The sequence below is a fragment of the Anabrus simplex genome, chromosome 9, assembly GCF_040414725.1.
Source record: "Anabrus simplex isolate iqAnaSimp1 chromosome 9, ASM4041472v1, whole genome shotgun sequence".
Lineage (NCBI taxonomy): Eukaryota > Metazoa > Arthropoda > Insecta > Orthoptera > Tettigoniidae > Anabrus > Anabrus simplex.
In genome coordinates this window covers 148,949,191-148,970,612 of record NC_090273.1, presented here as the reverse complement: position 1 = coordinate 148,970,612, position 21,422 = coordinate 148,949,191, and the positions used below count along the sequence as shown (strand labels likewise).

General features: G+C 42.0%; 1 protein-coding gene across 1 annotated transcript in view; it reads left to right on the top strand.

Moving 5' to 3' along the window:
* LOC137502168 (uncharacterized) overlaps window positions 1–20,259 on the top strand; it is a 110,314-nt gene extending 90,055 nt beyond the window's left edge. The window contains exons 5-7 of the mRNA XM_068229177.1: window positions 17,692–17,984; window positions 19,596–19,754; window positions 20,118–20,259. Coding sequence (XP_068085278.1) covers window positions 17,692–17,984; window positions 19,596–19,754; window positions 20,118–20,259 — 594 coding nt within the window. The remainder of the gene's footprint in view (window positions 1–17,691; window positions 17,985–19,595; window positions 19,755–20,117) is intronic.
* The last annotated feature ends 1,163 nt before the right edge of the window (window positions 20,260–21,422 follow it).

Sequence of the window (21,422 nt, the reverse complement as noted above, 5' to 3'; positions counted from 1 at the left end):
GCCGATGAGAATGGAGTTTTGGATTTCATATCTATAAAATCAAGGGCTGTACTGGTGCGAAGAATTCGAAATTTATTCCTAGCAAGCTGCTGCCCATGACTTCGTTCGCGTGGTCTTCACTTTAATGCGATAATTTTCTTAGCACGAGTAATGGGCATGAGTTGCAATGCCAGTCAAAGAATGTAAGTATTTGTGTTTTAAATTTGATTATTTAAATGCTTTTGGCTATGCAATATTTTTTTGTTTTTCCGTCTGGTGGATACACGAATAAATCAGAAGATTTTCCGGCTCGCGAGCAGGCCACATACAGCTGTCCATGTGAGATGCATGGATTTTCCAAATGTAATCCACACACTTGTAGCGATTGTCCCTGTGCTTTGTTGATAGTCATTGCAAATGCGAGTCGCACAGGAAACAGCAAACGTTTGAATTCGAATGGCACATCTCTCGGAATCATTGGGATGCGTGGCAACAGTGCATCTTCTCCTTTAAATTTCCCGTTTAAAATTGTAGCTTCGATAATATTGTTCACCATCTTTTTCACTGATAGCGTGGTACTGTTTCAAAGTCGTGGTGGATTGATGTTTCGGAGAAGAATGATAGACACGCCACTTTTGAGTATTAAAACGTGCGGTGGCATGCCTAGAAAATCAAGTGACTTGAAGAATTCAGTTGAATAATTCACAACTTCATCTTGATGTATTACAGTATCGATGGACCTATGCATTGTCGCTTACTCTGTTATTTCTTTTAGAATGCTGAAATTGATGGCATTGACATCGTCGTTTTTGGCTGTTAATATAGCACATGCGATATTTGGGAACACGTTATGGATCAGTTCGTTTGTGGTCGCTGTGATTTTACGGAAGTTTGTTGACAATGTGATACATTGTGTGGATTCATCAACTGCCATTTTCCCATTCGCAATATCCAACAATTCTTTTGCAAAATGTTCAGTAGAAGCATCATGCTGTATGTAGTTGTACACGCATATTGGTATTCAAAGTTAATTTCTGTACGTGTCACCATAACATTGATGATTTGAGACATGCATTAAGTTAATCAGCGGGTGTTGAACATGGTATAACTGGTAGAGTTTGTTGAAAATCACCAGACAATAAAATGAGTGTGCCACCGAAGAGCTGTTCATTTCCTCTCAAATCTTTTAGTGTACGATGAAGCGCTTCCAATGCTTGTTTGTGTGCCATAGAACATTCGTCCCATATAATGAGTTGACATGATTGGCGCACTTTTCCCATTACAAAATGTTTGTTCATACTGTATGTTGGTGCTTCAGTGAATTGCGTATTCAATGGCAATTTCAGTGCTGAATACGCTGTTCGGCCACCATCCAAAAGAGTTGCCGCAATTCCAGATTAAGCGATTCCAGAGCAAAATTTTTTCGTGATCGTACGGATGCCAAAATGAGCGAAATGAGAAGAGCTTTTCCCGTGCCTCTGGGCGCATCTAGGAAATATAATCCGCCACCTCGGCTTGTAATTGCATGCATAATTCTGTCATACGCTACGCGTTGTTCTGGAACCAATGTCGGGAGATTTGTTTGAACAAATGTACGCAATCCGTAAACATCAAAGTGCGTTTCTGGGTCGAGAAGGTCGTTTGCAGATCGAGTCGGTGCAGCCATTTCCGATTTGTTAACGATTGCCAAACATACGTCCTCAATCGAAATCAATGCCTCATTACACACGTTTGCTGTGAATTGAATGTCCGGATTTTGATTCATTGCACACAAACGATGTAGGATGTCTTCACTCATGTAGTCTTTGTATTTTTACTAAAGATCTTTTGGATTGGATGGGAAGCACGTTGTCAATATGATTGCAAATAATGTGCGTATTTGCTGTGGCTGAGTAGAATTCGATGCAACGGCAAGTAAGTGTCCCAATGTGCATCTTTTTCTTGGAAGACTTCACGATAAGTGGGGTATATTTGACCGTTAACTGTTCTCAAACCTTGGAAGAATGTCGGTCAACGTACGTTAATTAACAGTAATTGCAAGTAAAAGCACTCTGCATTGTTTGGGTGAACAGTGTACGGACGGCCTAACGCGCCAATCGAATATAAATTGGGGTGTCCTTCAACTGCTTTACCTTGTTTGCGACGTTGCAACTTCTTCACTAATGCATTCCATGTGTAGTAAGTTGGCACTTCAGAATAAAGTAGCGTCTTTGCAAACATATCAACGCCGCACAGTGAGAAAAATGTAATTAACGTTGTTGGCGGTGGTGACAACGCTCTTGCACGTGTATTTTCTGTTGTGAAGTGCTCGCGCTGTCCGTTTTCGAGGTGCCCTGCCAAATGAACAACTGTTGGAGGTCATTCATGGATAGGAAATGACAAAATGCGCCATACTGCTTCATTGCTACTAATGTAGCGTCCCAGTTGATACTGGTAAATTTCATCGATAGATATAGTCGCACTTCCCACTCCAAAAACTGCCATATCGCTTCCTTTGTTGACATAGGCTATTTCCAATTGTACTTGATATATTTCACCGAATTGCAATACTTGACACTGATGTGTGCTTTGTACGTTTTCGAAAGTAACGATGAATACGGTACAACCCTACGATTATCGACTTCAACGTAATTGTTTCGTACTTTTCAATTGATGGATTTGCCGCCATCTTCAGTTGATCGTCGACAATAGAGTGGATATCCGTCAATGCAAGTAATAGTCTCAGCAAGTAAATCTCTTTGGGTATCGTTTCGAGCATTTTCCATCAGACATGCATGGCGAATTGTTGTTGAGTATGCCGCATGGACCATGGATCATGTTTTTGGTGACGACTTCAAGTAAGAATGGATCACTGTTGATATCTGGTATTTCTGTGGAGATGACTTGATCAATTTGATCGGTGTGACTTTTTCGATCAACCAAATCAAAACATGTACATGTGGCAGTCCTCTTTTTTGCCATCTAATGGAATACATCCAAGAGCGTGTCGCTCCAGAAACATGTGCTTGACAATGAAATCCATTAATGATTTCAATTTTTGTTTGAAAACCCGCGCGGAAATACCATGACGATCTGTTGGTGATTGTCCGGTTAACAAAAGTTTTTTTATTTCACTCCACATAGGATTGCACGTGAAAGTAATAAACAAATCTGGACGACCATATGCGCGAACGTATGCCATTGCATCTTGTGCGTATTCATGCATGTGCTGTGAACTCCCCGTAAATGTGACCGGTAGTATGACCAATTTCCCCAGTTCATTGGTATTCACATTGGCATTATTACCAAATACATCACGTAAGTGTATGTACTCTTCGGAACGCAACTGGGTTTGATTCAATCAAATGTAGAAGAGTCGTTCGGTTTCTATTTTCGCATACATATCGACAATGTATAGATTGAACAATAGTCGACATTTCAAGATACGATTTTCAGCATGTTCATGAATCATCAATCGATATGAATAGTAATCCATGGTGCTGACTTTCTTATTTGTTTCCTCAACTGATTGTGGATTCTTCAACTTGATATTGAAATGGTACCCATTTTCTCCTTGCCAAAATAAAAGCGGATATGACTATGCGTCGTATGAGCGATGAGTTTCTGGAACTCACTGAACATCACCACTTCTGCGATGAAGAAGTAGATCACGCGAGTTAAATTCTTCACCAACTATAACGATCGCAACTTCATCAATTGTTGGCGCATTATACTGTCTTTGGTGTTGGCCATCAGGTATTTTGTCTGCTCTAAGTACAACTTTCTAGTCATCAGTTGGCATTTGTTAAAGGGCAGTTTTGAATTATTTAATTAATAGGTTGCATTGGTGGAAAAATTTTAGTGCCCCTATTGACTCGATAACATTAATGGATTTGTTCATCAGTGTTTTCCATTAAATGAATTTGAACAAATGTGTGATCTGCGTCCGGCAGTGGTAGTAGTGATCCTGCACGGTGGTAACTTTGACCTTGCACTTCGAATGTTGGCATGTAATTCCCGCGCACGATATTTGTTGCATCGAACGATGTCATCTGGAAACATGAATTGACCTTGCGTATGTTTCCCAAGAAATGTTCCTATTTGCTTGTGTCACCTGTAACCAACGTTGATAATGTTTCGGGTGGTGAATGTAATTCTGGTAATTTCACTTTTTCACCCGCACAGCACATTCCTGGCGTTTTATTTTTAAATCTGAGGGCACTGCAATACTCGCGTAAGTTATCCATTTTCCCAATAACCACACTTGGATGAAGACTGGAATCATAATTAGCGTCGTAAAGGATGCTCCAAGATTTAAATCTGGGGCCGGACCTTTCGGACTAGGACACGCTGATCCCTTCTGTGTAGCGCGCATGTGGCCCAGAACATCTAAGAGCATCACAGGCCTGTTATTGCTCAATCTCGTGTGACTAGAAGCCGCCTGTCCCTCTAAGAAGATGTGTTGTCGCCGGTAGCACGGACGGATACCGGATGCGACTATTTAGCAGGCTAGCGTCTCGTTCGTTATCGAAATTAACCAGACAAATCGCTCCACCAACTAAGAATGACCAAATACTACCACCCACCGAATCAAGAATGAGCTCTCAATCTGTCAATCCTTCCGGTGTCCGGGCCTGGTGAGGTTTCCCGTGTTGAGTCAAGTTAAGCCGCAGGCTCTACTCTCCTGGTGGTGCCCTTCCGTCAGTTCCTTTAAGTTTCATCTTTGCACCAACACTTCCCCTGGAACCCAAAAGCTTTGGTTTTCCAAGAGCTGCCCACCGAGTCATCGGAGGAACTTCGGCGGATCGCTAGCTGGCACCGTTTATGGTTAGAACTAGGGCGGTATCTGATCGCCTTCGAACCTCTAACTTTAGTTCTTAATTAATGAAACCATACTTGGCAAATGCTTTCGCTTCGGTCCGTGTTGCGACGATCCAAGAATTTCATCTCTAACGCCGCAATACGAATACCCCCGCCTGTCCCTGTAAACCCTTTGATCACCAGTGGTTTGTCTGTGAAACCACCTTTTTAGAGGCATTTGCACAGTTTACCAGTGGTAATATGTTGTAACCACCATGTCTGCTGATAGCTGCTGTACTCTGGCGTCAATTTGAGCACGTTTTTCGAGCATATCTTGTGCGGGAGTCCGTTCGTGTGAGGTAGTATGTTGTGATGCCACCTGTGGGTCGCTGTGTTGCTGTGATTGTCCTTGTTTGTGACTGCGTTTGTTGCTGTACCGGGCGGTACACCTCCACGCCGCTAATTTAAAATTTGCGCCAGTTGAAACTCCTCTGCTGGAGGAAGTCTGAACTTTATATACGCTATTAATTCGCTACCTTCTCAAAAGATGTCACCACGTGGAAAATTTTGAGTTTTTGAACTGTGTCATTTTTGATGTGTTTTTGTTTTGCTTGAAGTAAGAAGTGTGAACTTTCTCTTCTAGAGGACACTACTGAAGATCAACAATAGTGCACCCTAGTGCGAAGTCAAAGAACTATTTTGTTGGAGAAATTTTTATTTCAAATGTTTGTCTTTGCTAAATTTTTTTCAGTTATTGGTTAAGTTGGCTGTATACCCCTCTCTTTCCCCTTGTTTTGCATTTAACCAATCCCGAATTTCTGTTATTAATTTCTGACCAATCGTAGGTATCTTCCCCCAACTTGAATATGTTGCTGTATCCTACCCAATAAAAAGTTTGTGGGAGGGTGTTTTCATTCCCCTGACACCTAGAACCTTCCGCGAGAGGATATAAACTGCTGATTTTAGGGTCTCCGGGCCACTTCTGTTCCATCTTTCAGTGTATTAAGTACATAGCAGGAGGCGGGAAGCGCCTCTTTCCTCGGCAGCGGTCAACAACAAGGTAATGGCCGATTAATAACTTCTTTCTTTGCTTGCTCAGCAGTTTAACTCTCGGGGCGGGTTCTAAGCGTTCCACCATGTAACATTTTCCTAAATGTAACTACTCTTTTCATATATTCTCTTTTAAAGCTACATACTGGGATAGAGAGTGCTATCCCTCTCGAGCTCCCACTCATATTGTTTTGAGGTGAACTTATTTTTCTCAACCTATTCTCGTTAACGTTAAACAAATTGTTCTTTTCTTAAGTCACCTCTTTAGTATGGGATTAGCCCTGGTATTATCGGCCTAGTGCCAAGTAGGTCTTAATCAAAGTGTATTAGGAGTGCAAGTTCGCCTCCTCTCAAATTGTTCCCTTAGAGGTCATTTAATTAACCTTCTTTTCATTTTATAGACCTCAGTAGATTGGGTATTTTACCCCTGTGTTTATGTCCGTTGAGGACAACTTGAAGGTGGAGTTTGGTGTGGCCTGGGAGAGGCTTAAATTTGAGAGCGAGTGGCTCTTTTGAAAATTGAGTGTTGTATGCCTCGTGGAGGCTTTTCAGTGTAATTTGGAGCTAGGGCTCCTAGGCATGAATGGCGTTTTCTGCCCCTCTGTTGAAACTTGTGTTTGGAGGTAAAACTGAGCTGATTGCCCAGGCATTGTGTTTTCAGGGCTCGAAGCCCAAATCCTGTAAATATTGTAACTACCCTTTGACTTGCTACTTTGTACCTGCCATGCTTGTTATTTCTTTGTTTTTGAAAAGAAAATATAACCTGGTTAAATTTTAATTAATTTTACTTTAGTAGCTTGAGACCCGTTCACCACCCCGCACCTTCTTTCACGCATAAGTACCACAAAAACACGGTAACAAGTGGTAGCAGAGCGTGGTTGAATGGGTCTCAATTTAGCCCCTTTTGACGGCTAAACATTGTTTTGTTCCGAACTCTAACTATTTTCCCAGTTTCTGGAATCTTTTGAGTTTTTCAAAATTGTTCTGTCACCATGCCCGGCCCTCGCGATGTTCTCCATCTTAACTATTTGCGCAAGGAGGAGTTGATCTATGAATTGACTATTAGAAATGTACAATCTGGAGGCACGGTTGCAGTAGACACAAACAGGCTTAGAGAGTCCCTAGATTTGCCCATTTCCATCCCCAATTTGGGAGAGAAAGAAATTGACGACTCTCTTTCCACGATCACGGAGAATATTACTGGGCTAGCTTCTGTAGTTAGTTTTTTTGATGAAAATGATCCTTCTCCTAATCAAATTAAGCGTGTGCAAGCTAGGCGGTTTCATTTTTCCAATAGAGTTAACGATCTGTTGTCTCTAAAGTTGAATGACGTTCAGAAGAAGGAAGCTAGTACGCTGCTTGAAAATATGTCTGAATTATCTAGCAAGGTCACTCAATTGTTAACAGGGGAGGTTCCTCCCAAAAGCGATCTACCCACCACAGTGAATGTAGGTAGCGAGGAAGAGCCTCATAAGGGAGAAGTTAATAGGAAAACCATCGCCGCTCAAACTATCTCTGCCCCATTGGACAACGAATCTGAACGCCGTGCATCGTTGAGTAACATCCGTTCTGAACTAACTTCCTTGCCATTGAAACCTTTACCTACTATGTCACCCGGGTTTAGCAGCTTGCCTCACCCATTGGCAATGTTGCTCAGAGGTATCTCTAAGTTTTCGGTTAATACCACCAGTGAAGTAATTTCATTTTTAAGATTTCTAGTTGAATTTCAGGATCATGCCCTTGTGTTTTCTCTTTCTCCATGTCAAATTTTGCAAATTATCTATCCTTATGCAATTGGTATTCTTTCTGACAAATTAGTAAGAGCCATAGCCGAACAGTCATCTATTGAAGATTTTCATGCACACTTGCTTGCAAATTTTATTCCCGCCCGCGCGAGGTCTTCTCTGATTCAGAAGTACTATTATCGTGTACAGCGATTGGATGAGAACTTGGCTGATTTCATACAAGACATTAAGTTTTATACTAGGGTGTTTGCTCTTCACTTCCCTGAGGATCAAATTGTACAAGCTATTGTGGAAGGTATTTCACCATCTTATAGGTCATACTTGTGTTTAGCGGCGTGCCCGCAAACTTTCTCTGAACTTGAAGCGTTGGCCGTCTCAGCGGAAGGAGTTAGGTACGCCGATTCTTTGCGTGTGGCAAAAGAACCCCCTCCTTCGTTTAGTAATACTCGGCCTCCACCTCGCCGACCAGTCACACCCCGTAAATGTTATGCTTGCGGGTCGCCTGACCACCTTCGTAATAAATGTCCATTGGTCAAAACTAGTAGGGCAAATAATGGAGCTGGTTCAGCACAAGGCTGTTTTAAATGTGGGGCTTTCTCACATATCGCCAAGAATTGCCCAAACTCGTATAGCACCCCCTCCTGCTCAACTTCTGGTGCAAATTCTACCTATGCCAATAATAAAAAGTGACTAGTGGCTTCGGCTGAGTCGACTAATCCATCTTCCCGAGACTCAGCCCCTGGTAAACAGGTTGTAAATTCAGGGAACGAGCAATTTTCAAATTTATCTTTTGAAGGTCCCAAAGAGTGTCTTAGGATTGCGGCGGATTCCCCCGCACCGGTTCCTTTTCTTAAGATTGAGTTAAATAACGAGCCTATTACAGCTCTCTTAGATTCAGGCAGTGTTTGTTCGATTATTTCGGCTGAATGGTATTCTAAATTGAAATCTGTTTGTAAACTACCTGACTATGTCTCATCTCCTGTTCAATATGTTTCGGCTAATTCTTCCCCATTAGAAATTCTAGGTTCCTTATTGGTCAAAATTCGTATTTTTAAATTCACTTGGAAAGTTAAATTGTTTGTGGCCAAGCTCTTGTCTTGCCCCATTATATTGGGAGCGGACTTTATTTTTCACACTGGTCTTGTGCTCGATCTTCAGAGTAGGTCTTGCACTTTCAAATTTGCCTCTAATTGTAGCATCCCTTTATTAAAGTGTAATTCTGCATCATGTTCTTCTATTTCGCCTACCCAGGATGAGATGTTGTTAGACCTTAGACATCTACCTGAGGAGCAGGCTGATAGTATTCGTAAGCTGTGTCAGTCGTTTCCAGAGGTGTTTTCTGATACTCTTAGTGTTACTGACCTGATAGAATACAAAATCGAGGTCACGGATTCGATTCCTGTCCGTTTTCCACCGTATAGGCTATCTCCACCTAAAATGAAGGCTCTGAAAGAAATTATCGATCAGATGTTGAAGGATGGTATTATTAGGCCCTCTAAGTCAGCGTATTCCTCGCCTATTTTTCTAGTCCCGAAACCCCAAGGGGGCTTCAGGCCTGTCATTGATTACAGGGCTCTCAATCGGAAGGTGGTGTTACAATCTGTGCCCCTTCCCGACCTTCATTCTTGTTTTTCATGGTTTCGTAAGGCCAAGTTCTTTACTATCTTGGACTTGAATCAGGCCTATAATCAAATTCCCCTTGCCGAAGAGTCTAATCACCTTACAGCGTTTGCCACGGACTGGAATTTATATGAATACAACCGCGTGCCTTTCGTGCTCCCCACGGGAGCAGCTGTACTTACTAGGCTGCTAGATAGGGTCTTCTCCGACATCAAATTTGAGTACTTATATCACTACTTGGATGATGTCGTCGTATTTTCAGAGACTTTTGAAGAGCATCTAGATCATCTGCGAGAAGTTCTCGATCGCCTTCGTAAAGCTGGGTTAACTGTTAAGTTGTCCAAGGTTGCCTTTGCTAAGCCCTCTATGTCTTTCCTAGGGCATATTGTGTCACCTGATGGTGTAGCCGTCGATCATTCTAGAACACAGGCCATCCGTGATTTTAAACCTCCCAAGGACATCAAAGGCATCGCCAGGTTTATTGGTATGGTGAATTTCTTCAGGAAGTTTATTCCTAACTTCGCTAATAGAGCGGCGCCCTTAAACCTTCTTCGTAGGAAAGGCATCAAATTCGAGTGGGGACCTTCTCAACAAGCCACTTTTGAAGACCTTAAATTAGCTCTTTGTAATGCCCCTGTACTTGCTATGCCTGATTTCTCGAAGAAATTCATCGTCCAAACCGACGCGTCGTCGTCAGCAGTAGTGGCAGTCCTTCTTCAAGAGACTGAACTAGGGAGGCGACCCATCGCCTATGCATCTAGGACCTTGTCGGCTCAAGAAGCCAAGTATTCCATATATGAGCTAGAAGGTTTGGCAGTCTTATTCGCCTTAGAGAAGTTCCGTCTCTATCTGGAACATGTTAAATTCGACCTGGAGACAGATAATCAAGCCTTAAGCTGGGTCTTAGGTAGGCCGCGTCGTACTGGTCGTATAGCCCGTTGGGCCATCCGTATTTCTGCCTTCCAGTTTGATGTTAGACATATCAGAGGTACCGAAAATATTGTCGCTGATGGACTCAGCCGTATGTTTTCAAACGACGTCGAGACCCAAGAACCGGTCGACAGTTCATCACCTCCCGAGTCCATACTATCTGATGTTAATGCCATCTTAACGGATGCCCCCATGCTCTTTAAGGATATCGAGAAATACCAACATGAAGATCCGACGCTGGCTCCGATAATGGAAACCCTTTCTTTTGGGGAACATGTCGTCCCTTATGTTCTGAGGAATGGTGTTTTATGTTGCCCTTCGAGGCATGACAAGATGATGAAGGTTGTCGTTCCAGCTGTCCTTGTGCCTATGATCTTCAAATACTATCATGAGACCCCATTGGGGGGGCATCTGGGAATATTTAAAACTCGTGAAAAGATTCGTGAAATGTTCATCTGGAAAGGTATGGACGGTGAAATCCGTGAACTTGTAAAAGCTTGTAAATCTTGTTTGCTCAGTAAACCCACCATGTCCACCAAGGTAGGCCTTTTGTCTTCGCATCAAGCATCGCGCCCCATGGAACGCCTGTATATTGATTATGTAGGACCCTTCCCCCAGTCGAAGGGAAATGCCAACAAATTCATCTTTGTATGTGTAGATGGTTTTACCAGATTTTCCTGGTTATTTCCGACTAAGCTGGCTACCGCTCAGTCCACCATTACTTGCCTAAATTCTATTTTTGCTTCTTTTGGTCCGTGCCAATATATTGTATCTGATAATGCTAAGGCTTTTACATCTAATTTATTTCGTAAATTCTGTTTTGACTTATCCATCTCTCATGTAACTACTTCTGCTTATTACCCTCAACCATCTCTGGCTGAACGGGTTAATCGTAATCTCAGGTCCGCACTTATTGCCTATCATCATGATGATCATTCCAGGTGGGACACGTCCCTGCATTGGTTAGCTTTTGCTTTGAATTCGGCGGTTCATGAATCACATAAATTTACTCCAGCTTCTTTGATGTTCAAGTTTGTTCCCAACTCGCCGCTCTCTAACCTCTGGTCTCTGAGTGACATTCTACCCGAGACAATAGATCCGGATAATATTAAAGATCTTTGGAAGAAGGCTAAAGCCAATCTTAAGGTATCTCATGAAAAGGTTAGGGAAAGGTATGATCGTGGACGGAGACCCACCACTTTGAATGTAGGTGACCAGGTGATGGTCAAGAACTTTGTTCCCGCGGGCAAGCTTGCCCCCAGATTTCATGGGCCTTGTATCATTCTCGATTTTCTTACGCCAGTTACGTTGCTAGTAAGCAATCCAGCCACCGAGAGGATATTTAGGGTTCACCTGTCACAGGTGAAACCGGTGTAATTTCCGTGTTAACTTGCTTCATATTATTTTGAAAGGAATATGAAGGTTATATTTTTTTTTGAGTTTCACTTTTAAGGCTTTCTGCCCCTTCTATAATATTTTGTTTTATATGTAAGCATTTGTGTGAAACCTCCCCCGATTTGTTAAACTGCCATCCTGTCCTTGCCTCGGCCATTACCACGCTCCCGTCTCCTGCTCCAATACACACTGTGGCTGAATTATATTAAATGCCATGGACATCTGCACGCCGATGACCCCTCAACCTCTTCACCAAGCCTGTGCCCTCAAAAAGATGATGGTCCAACACAATTCTGCCGCCTAGCTTTAATGTTTCAGTGCCCCCGCAGCCGCGCGGCGCCGTGCAGCAACTGGGGCAGAGGACGGGCCCCCTCTTCTCCAGCGAGGACGTCAGGTGCACGGCGAGCCGGAGCTCTCCTCCCGGCCAAGGCTGATGCGCGGCGCACGACCTGCTACTTGCCCGCAGCCTGTATATGTTCACCGCGGGCGCGGCGTGTTTCAACACTCTGCTCCCCTCATAGTGCGGGCGAGCGGTATCTCAGGGTACTTGAGGGGTCCGAGCGGCCTCCCTTTGGACGCAAGCTGCAACGGCCGGTCTGGCCATTCAACTTAATCAACATCAACTACATGGACAGTTACGATAAGCAATGACTACACTTGGGAATTCCACAGCAATATTTGGTGGCAATTGCAAAATTTTCTTCACCTCTAAGTATTAAAAGTTTATCTTCAGAAATTCAACTTCTACAAATATAAAGACTTTACTTCACCTGCAACAACAAAATTTTGAAACTGAATCAAACCAAATTAAGAAATCTTATAAATGCTTCTGCAGTCAATCTTCATATCCACAGCATAACTTGGACCTTGTTTCAAACAGATTTCATGTGTCACCCCTGGAGGTACTTTTGGGGGGGGAGGTCTGTACCGGGCGGTACACCTCCACGCCGCTAATTTAAAATTTGCGCCAGTTGAAACTCCTCTGCTGGAGGAAGTCTGAACTTTATATACGCTATTAATTCGCTACCTTCTCAAAAGATGTCACCACGTGGAAAATTTTGAGTTTTTGAACTGTGTCATTTTTGATGTGTTTTTGTTTTGCTTGAAGTAAGAAGTGTGAACTTTCTCTTCTAGAGGACACTACTGAAGATCAACAATAGTGCACCCTAGTGCGAAGTCAAAGAACTATTTTGTTGGAGAAATTTTTATTTCAAATGTTTGTCTTTGCTAAATTTTTTTCAGTTATTGGTTAAGTTGGCTGTATACCCCTCTCTTTCCCCTTGTTTTGCATTTAACCAATCCCGAATTTCTGTTATTAATTTCTGACCAATCGTAGGTATCTTCCCCCAACTTGAATATGTTGCTGTATCCTACCCAATAAAAAGTTTGTGGGAGGGTGTTTTCATTCCCCTGACACCTAGAACCTTCCGCGAGAGGATATAAACTGCTGATTTTAGGGTCTCCGGGCCACTTCTGTTCCATCTTTCAGTGTATTAAGTACATAGCAGGAGGCGGGAAGCGCCTCTTTCCTCGGCAGCGGTCAACAACAAGGTAATGGCCGATTAATAACTTCTTTCTTTGCTTGCTCAGCAGTTTAACTCTCGGGGCGGGTTCTAAGCGTTCCACCATGTAACATTTTCCTAAATGTAACTACTCTTTTCATATATTCTCTTTTAAAGCTACATACTGGGATAGAGAGTGCTATCCCTCTCGAGCTCCCACTCATATTGTTTTGAGGTGAACTTATTTTTCTCAACCTATTCTCGTTAACGTTAAACAAATTGTTCTTTTCTTAAGTCACCTCTTTAGTATGGGATTAGCCCTGGTATTATCGGCCTAGTGCCAAGTAGGTCTTAATCAAAGTGTATTAGGAGTGCAAGTTCGCCCCCTCTCAAATTGTTCCCTTAGAGGTCATTTAATTAACCTTCTTTTCATTTTATAGACCTCAGTAGATTGGGTATTTTACCCCTGTGTTTATGTCCGTTGAGGACAACTTGAAGGTGGAGTTTGGTGTGGCCTAGGGGAGGCTTAAATTTGAGAGCGAGTGGCTCTTTTGAAAATTGAGTGTTGTATGCCTCGTGGAGGCTTTTCAGTGTAATTTGGAGCTAGGGCTCCTAGGCATGAATGGGGTTTTCTGCCCCTCTGTTGAAACTTGTGTTTGGAGGTAAAACTGAGCTGATTGCCCAGGCATTGTGTTTTCAGGGCTCGAAGCCCAAATCCTGTAAATATTGTAACTACCCTTTGACTTGCTACTTTGTACCTGCCATGCTTGTTATTTCTTTGTTTTTGAAAAGAAAATATAACCTGGTTAAATTTTAATTAATTTTACTTTAGTAGCTTGAGACCCGTTCACCACCCCGCACCTTCTTTCACGCATAACTACCACAAAAACACGGTAACAGTTGCAATAATTCGTTTGTTGTACAGGTAAGTTTGGCTTGGTATTCCTGCTAGTGGTATCACCGTTATTTGCAACATTTCAGAAAATTGTTTCATAATAAAAAATAATAATATGGGTGGTTTCAGGCTGTAACCACTGGCAAGGAGGAACTTGAAGCATCGACCATGGCATCATGGAATGTTTGCGCGAATCAGTTGAACAGTGAACTATTAGAAGCCTTGCAACTCCCACACGGGCCACGTGGACAAAGCTGATATGCTAAAAGCCTGTTATGAACTGGGCAGAAAGATCAAGAAGTGGTGGCATCAGATAATGTGGTACTTCCTTGATGTTGCTGTTGTCAATGCCTTCATAATTTTTAGGGAAGTAAATCCTGAAACACAAATGAGTCTGGAGAAGTTTCGACTGGATGTGATTGCGGGTCTTGTTGGAGCATCACAACGCACCCCTACAACTCATTCTAGGCGTGCATCTCGCGTCAGTCACTTCAGACCATATGTTCCCAACGAGAAGAGGGTGGATAAAGCGGCATATATGCCTGTTCAGGGAACATCTAGGAGGTGTGCTTTTTGCAGCATGAAAATAAATCCCCACCGTACAAGATGGGCATGTCAGACATGTGGTATTGGACTATGTATGGGTAATAACAAAAACTGTTTCGCTGAGTACCATGCCAAATGAGAACACGCCTAGTTTCCCAGTGGTTTCACCGTGATACCACCTCCCAAAGAATTGTACAAAAATAATTTTTGCTACAAAAATTATCATTTATGTAATTTTCATTTGTACTTCATTAGATCAGTATTAAACATTTAAAATAATTTTCATTATTTCATTCCTTGGTAATTAAAGGGTTAATCATTACCTCGGGTTCCGAAAACCAACAAAATAGAACCGAGGTCCTATTCCATTATTCCATGCACACAGTATTCAGGCGCAGCTGGCCTGCTTTAAGCACTCTAATTTGTTCAAAGTAAACGTGCCGGCCCACCTCGACACTCGATGAAGTGCACCGCGGTAGGATTTCATCGGGGTCCGCCTACGGCGCGCAGGAACCACACGGGGATTAACCACGGCGGCCGCGCGCTTTCGACTCGTCACCACCAGCGGGACGTCCCACGAACCATGCCAGTTAGACACCGACGAGCGATGAACCGACAGCGTGGGACACAAATCCAACTACGAACATTTTAACTGCAACAAATTTCCCCAAGCATTCCTACGAAAAAAGACACGGAATATTATTTTACAAGACCAAGATCCTAGCAGCTATCCCTTGGAATCTGGAAAGAAAAATCCGTGACGACATCGAAATCAAGAAACATCCGAACAATATGAATTTAGAAGAAGGATATAAAATCAGCAATTCTTGGATGCCTATCATACATAGATTAAGACATACAGACCACAACATAAACACGCAGGTCAAACCTCCTATTACATAACGGCGCGGCAAACTCCACTACCTGGCTGTGACACATACTTTCCAGAATTCTCACGAGACAGCCAGGGTGCTTAGGTCAGCCAGAAAGGCTAGGATATATAAGGCCAAGGTCAGGAACGACTCTTGTAGTGTGATTGCTGCCTGGAAGACTGATTAACACGGTTCAACCCGGAAAATAAACTAAATAATTCTACACACCGTGGAAGCTTCACCTCTAAAATAATAAATAAATAAATAAATAAATAAATAAATAAATAAATAAATAAATAAATAAATAAATAAATAAATAAATAAATATTATTACTCCCGGCACTAAAAGCCATAAGCCATTTCGTTATTATTATTATTATTATTATTATTATTATTATTATTATTATTATTATTATTATTATTATTATTATTATTATTATTATGTGCGTACGGACCCAATGGATCACGCAAAGCTCAAATGATTCTGTTTTCTGAGTTGCCAAACAGCTCTCATCCTTTCTCCGTGGATCCTTTTTCGTTCTTCTGTCCACTTTGCTCCAGTCTTCTTTTTCACGTCGTTCTCTGGTTGCACTTTCCATCCATTAATTTTTTTCCTATAGAGGTTTTCTGTCCGCGGTGTCAGTTGAGTCCATATGGGCTTTTTCCAGATCCTTCTACACTTCCAGTACCCATGGAATACTTTTTAGATGTTCTATGCAGGTGAGCATCTTGTGTGTCAGTCTACTTGCCGGCAGTTTGCGAACGTGCCCATAAAATTTCAGACGTCTTTTGCGGATGTCTGCTGCAATGTTGGAAAGCTCTTCTGTCACTTTACGTGACCTCAGTCTATATTCATCTTCTGTTTTTCGGGGGCCGAGAATTTTCCTCAGGATTCTTCTTTCTTCTTTTAAAATGTTTTCTAGGTTACCTTTCCCATTTAGTGTAAGGGTCTCACTGACTTATAAGACTTCGGGCTTGATTACTGTATTATAGTGTCTGATCTTTGCATGGCGGGACAAGCACTTTTTATTGTATATGTTGTGAACCCTACCGTAGGCTTTCCGAAATTTTTGTAGGCGAGTTTTCTGGGCAGTCTTCTCGCCTCCCGTTGGTTCAAGTATTTCTCCCAAGTACTTGAAGTGTGGTACTCGGCTGATTTGCCCATATGTCGTGTTCAAATTTTGGATGTCAAGTTTTGAACAGAAGAACTTGGTCTTTTCGAAGGAAATTTGTAGACCAACCTTTACAGCACATTCACTAAGGGTTTCAATTTGTTTAACGGCTGTGACTACATCATCTGTCAGTATGGCAAGGTCATCTGCAAAAGCGAGGCATGATATCTCAATATCGTCTTTGGGTCGTCCTAGTCGTATGGGGCGCCAGTATCCCATGTCTTTCAATGCCTTCTCCCACTCGCGGATAACTTTGTCTAGGACGAGGTTGAAAAGAAGCGGAGATAAGCCGTCACCTTGTCGGATGCCAGTTTTAATCGGGAATGGTTCAAAGATCTCCCCCATGAATTTAACTTTGGAGATAGTGTCAGTGAGTGTTGCCTTGATGAGGTTGAGGGTCTTGGAATCAAGCCCCAGTTCCTCAAGAATAACGAAGAGAGACTGTCGATAAACCGAGTCGTACGCTTTCCTGAAGTCAACAAAAATGCAGATGACCGGTTTGTCCCTCAAGGCTTTGTATTTAAGAGTTGCCTTCAAGTTGAATATTTGTTCTGCACTCGAGCGACCAGGCCGGAAGCCTGCTTGATATTCGCCAATACTTTTTTCAAGTTGTTCCTGCGTTCTCTTCAAAAGGCAAGCTGAAATAATTTTGTATGTCATTTGCAGAAGAGAAATGCCCCTGTAATTGTTCACGTCAGTCTTATCTCCCTTTTTGTGTAATGGGTGGATAAGGGCACACTTCCAATCCTGAGGTTATTATTATTATTATTATTATTATTATTATTATTATTATTATTATTATTATTATTATTATTATTATTATTATTATTATTATTATTTGTCCTACTGAAAGGCATTGATGTAATTTACCAGATGTTTACATTCATATCTATCTCTTGCTGATGAGTTGATTTATAAATGACTACAAGCTCCCAATGAGTAGAATAACCATATGATCAGGACGTCACAGCGTATTTGTAGGTTCTCCATTGTATGGAGCCCTAGGTGTCAATCATATGTCTATCAGATTGAAAAATTGCAAGAAAGATTTTTAAAATACTTAAGTACAATATAAAAAAAACTGGCTGCTATCCCCGTATGGTACCCTATAGTGTTATCCTTTTAAATGTTGGAGTGGAGAATTTAGAAATTCGCTTAATATCCTATGAAATGATATACAAGTGCTGTATGTTACTTTGTTTGCAGGCTTCACCGCACCAGTTGGTCCACTACTCCCCCAGGAAAGACACTCGTAGTGATAGAGAGAGCTCGCTACTGGGGCTACAACTAGTGGTTAAGCCTCAACTCTTCAAGGCAGGTCGTCTTAAGATACGCTGTATCGCCAGTATCCATGATGTGTACTGGCAGAGCACGGAAAAGAGTGTAGAGGAGGATCGACCTCGGAGCATCCAGTTGGAGGCTGTCGGACCTAAGCTGATACCACACTTCAACGATTTGACAACAAGCGAACCACGGTTTTTCCATGAACTCAATGGCAAGTATGATAAGATTGTTTACTTTTTTAGGCATCCTAATATCTCTAGCTAAGCAAACAGACTTCATACAGACTTGCCTAAATTATGTACTAACATTAATTACTGTAAAGCCAGACCTAAAATCTGCAGGTATCAAGCCTGTTTCTTAGCAGGAGATCCCGGGCTCGATTCCCGGCCAGTTGGAGTTTGACTTCCCTAGATGTGAACAACTGGGAGGTATCTGACTGTAAGTAAGAGTCCCTGGTCAAGGAATGAAATAAAATTCGTATTTCTTTCACTGCGCTATTTTGAGAAAACGAGAGCGATTCAACAGTTGAAATTGCCACGAGATATATATGATTACCTCCCATTTATAAAAATCAATCAGCCTCTCATCATCATCAATGTCTTGTCTATGCAACCATTGTTCTCTGTCCTCGTTTCATTTCATAGCAGGAACCATAATGAAGATTCTGCGCCAAGTCTTGAAGGAATATTTTCCTCGATCGTCCTCGGCCTTTCTTTTCTGTGATTTTTCTTTCCAGCAGATTAGTAAGAAAGGCATTACGTCGCAAGATGTGGACAGTGAATTTAGGTTTCTTCTCTGTATTGTTGGCATCAGTTCTCTCTTCCCTTGAATTTCTTGCAGAACGCTTTTGTTTGTTCTTTATTCAATCCATTTACTCCGTAGCGTTCATCTCCAGACCCATATCTCAAATGCTTCCAGATAAGCATTGATTGATTGATGACTGATTTTAATTGGACCCTTGACTAAAATGTTTATCTGAAGGTCTTTACCACGTCAGAACCTCGTAGAGCGACCTCTTGCTGGTACATACTCTCGACTACGTTGTGCAGGACGTCCTCTGCAAGGTCCCCGGCGGTTGCTGAATAGGCTTCGGCCTACAAGTGGCCACAGCTAGCTCTGCACTCCGACCGGCCAACCGAGCAGAGGAGGGGTGGCTCTACTGTGGCTCTACCCCTCTGTATTCGGGAGACGGAAAGGGGCTCATCCCCGCCGTCGGCTGTCCTGAGAATAGTTTTCCGTGGTTTTCTATTCTCCTGTACTAAGGCGAATGCCGGGACAGTTCCTAGTATAGGCTACAGCCACCAACCCCCTCACTTTCTCCGAGCATCTCCTTCACCGTAACAAATCTCCCGGCCTGAGACGGCGTAACCGTTTAAGAGGCCCGCCTCCCCCTTCACGGGAGGAATGAAAACATTTGACCTGTAGTAGGAGCCCTCTGGAACATCTCACAAGGGACCTAGTGCAAACTGTGATCGTGATTACAATTGAGCAGCGGCGTATTTGGACTGGATTGACGGGTAGATTACAAATATGGACACATTATGGCAGTTACATTGTACTTAACGAACGTATACATGTTTTACTCACTGAGTTCAAAAAGTCCAAGTGCTGATAAGAAAGGGATTGCCCCACTGGATTTTCTCAACTACGTTGCCCGTCTTGGGATGAAATTAAAGCCTATTAGATAGTAAATTAAATAAAATTTAGTTTAGAACTTCCCTATACCTGTCAAATAAATGAAAAAATAAATAAACAATAGTGTAAGATGTTTTGTTTGGTGTTTGAGGAAACGAAGTAGACTTGTAAACACTTTCCTTTTGTTACAGACCGACCACCTCCTGCGGCTGGAGCCAGAAGGTACATGACATTGGATCAACAGACTTTAATAGCCATGCTGCTGATTCTTCTGCTCAGGATGACCTAATGAAACTTCAAACTCTCTCGAGAATGAAACAGAGTCCTTCATTGTACAAAGCTGCACACTTGTATATACATCTTTTTGTACATTAAAATGTAAATTTTGTATTCATGCCCTTCATGCATAAGACGATAAAGTCCTATGACTTGAAGTTCAGACGAATTTTACGAAAAGAACGAAGATGTCAATGTTTTCCGAGATACGTGTAAAAAATATGATTTAGTGACTGTGGTTAATAAATACAAGTTTAAAAAATTAAAAGTAGCCTACGTGTTATATAAGTTAAGTTCATATGACAAACGCCCATCCATTCATAAGACTAAATTTCTACTGGTTTCCTTCTTTCCATTTGTCTTTGACCTGCAATCCCAATCGTTCACCAGTATTCATCATTGTCTTTTTGTCTCTTACGTTTTTCTGTGTTTATCAGGCTTTCTTCTTATCTCGTCCCTCCCACATCAACGAAGAAGATTTACCAAAATGGCCTCTCAATGAATGTTGAAACTCGCTCACCTGAACAAGTTGGGAAGGAGGAACGAGATCGTCATCTATTAGAAGACAGCAGTGTGTGAAGGCAGTGTTGCCAACAGTGGAATAGGATTACCCACTAAACGGCTGATTGAAAACCACCAGAAACCACTAACATCCCTACTTATCCCCATCCTCACTCCAACTTCCCCTCGTTAAGCTTTGTTGAGTTGTGAAAATACTATATCAGAAGGAAATTGAATATATATCCTTTTAGTTCAAAGGTTAAAGTATTCTAAAAATATTTCAAAGCGAACTTATAATAGTGACCATTGATGTCTTTTCCTAACACTTCGATAGGAGGCACAGAGGAAGAAGATGTCTGCTATGATTTCACAGTCCCTAATTTTTGTAATACTTCCTTTGGTACGATAGATCATAAGGCAGCATTGTTTGTTTCTTCTCTGTCCTGGCCGAATCGTTAAAAGCAAATTTATCTTTCGGGTCTCATTTCATTTTGTCTTTTGTTTTAGTAATGACTAAAAATTATCTCCAATTCCTCATTTGACCTTGGCAATATCAGATGCGACAGTGCAAATGCTGCCAGCTCCTAAAACAGATTGGTATTATTTGCAACGCAGAATTTCTTCACTTTACACCAGAAATTAGCAGAGTCCCTGGCTTGAGACCATTTGCCAAAGGACAAAGGACACGTTTATTCAGTTGATAAATTCATATTTGCGCTGGCGTCAAAATTACAAGATTTAAGAAGGGCACCAGTAACTGTATAACAACCTTAAGTGCATTTGCATTTGACACTTGAAGAAGATATATTTTCCTATTTCTTCCTTCCTTACTTTTAAGGGATTGCCCTGCATCTAAGATCCGCCTATAGTTCAGGTCTTCCCCGGCTCGACTTTTGATGGCATTACGACTGTAAACGTTAAGAATTTCAATTTGAACGATTGCATTATTATATCACATAAGACTTTAATTGAAAAAGCACCGAAGTACACACTGACAAAAGCGTGAAAAAGACTAGATTTCCCACTGCCCACCGTGAGTTAAAATGTACATACTGAAGAAGAGTAAGAAAAGCTAGATTTAGTGGGAAAACTACCGTGTTGGCAACACTGTGTGGAGATTGTCCCTGTCAAGTGTGTTTCTTTCTTCTATAGGGATGTATCACGCAAAACTTGTCCGCTAGGCAGCGTACTGGTAGTACCCGGTATGCGCTTTCCGCTGCTCGATTGTTTTACATGAGACT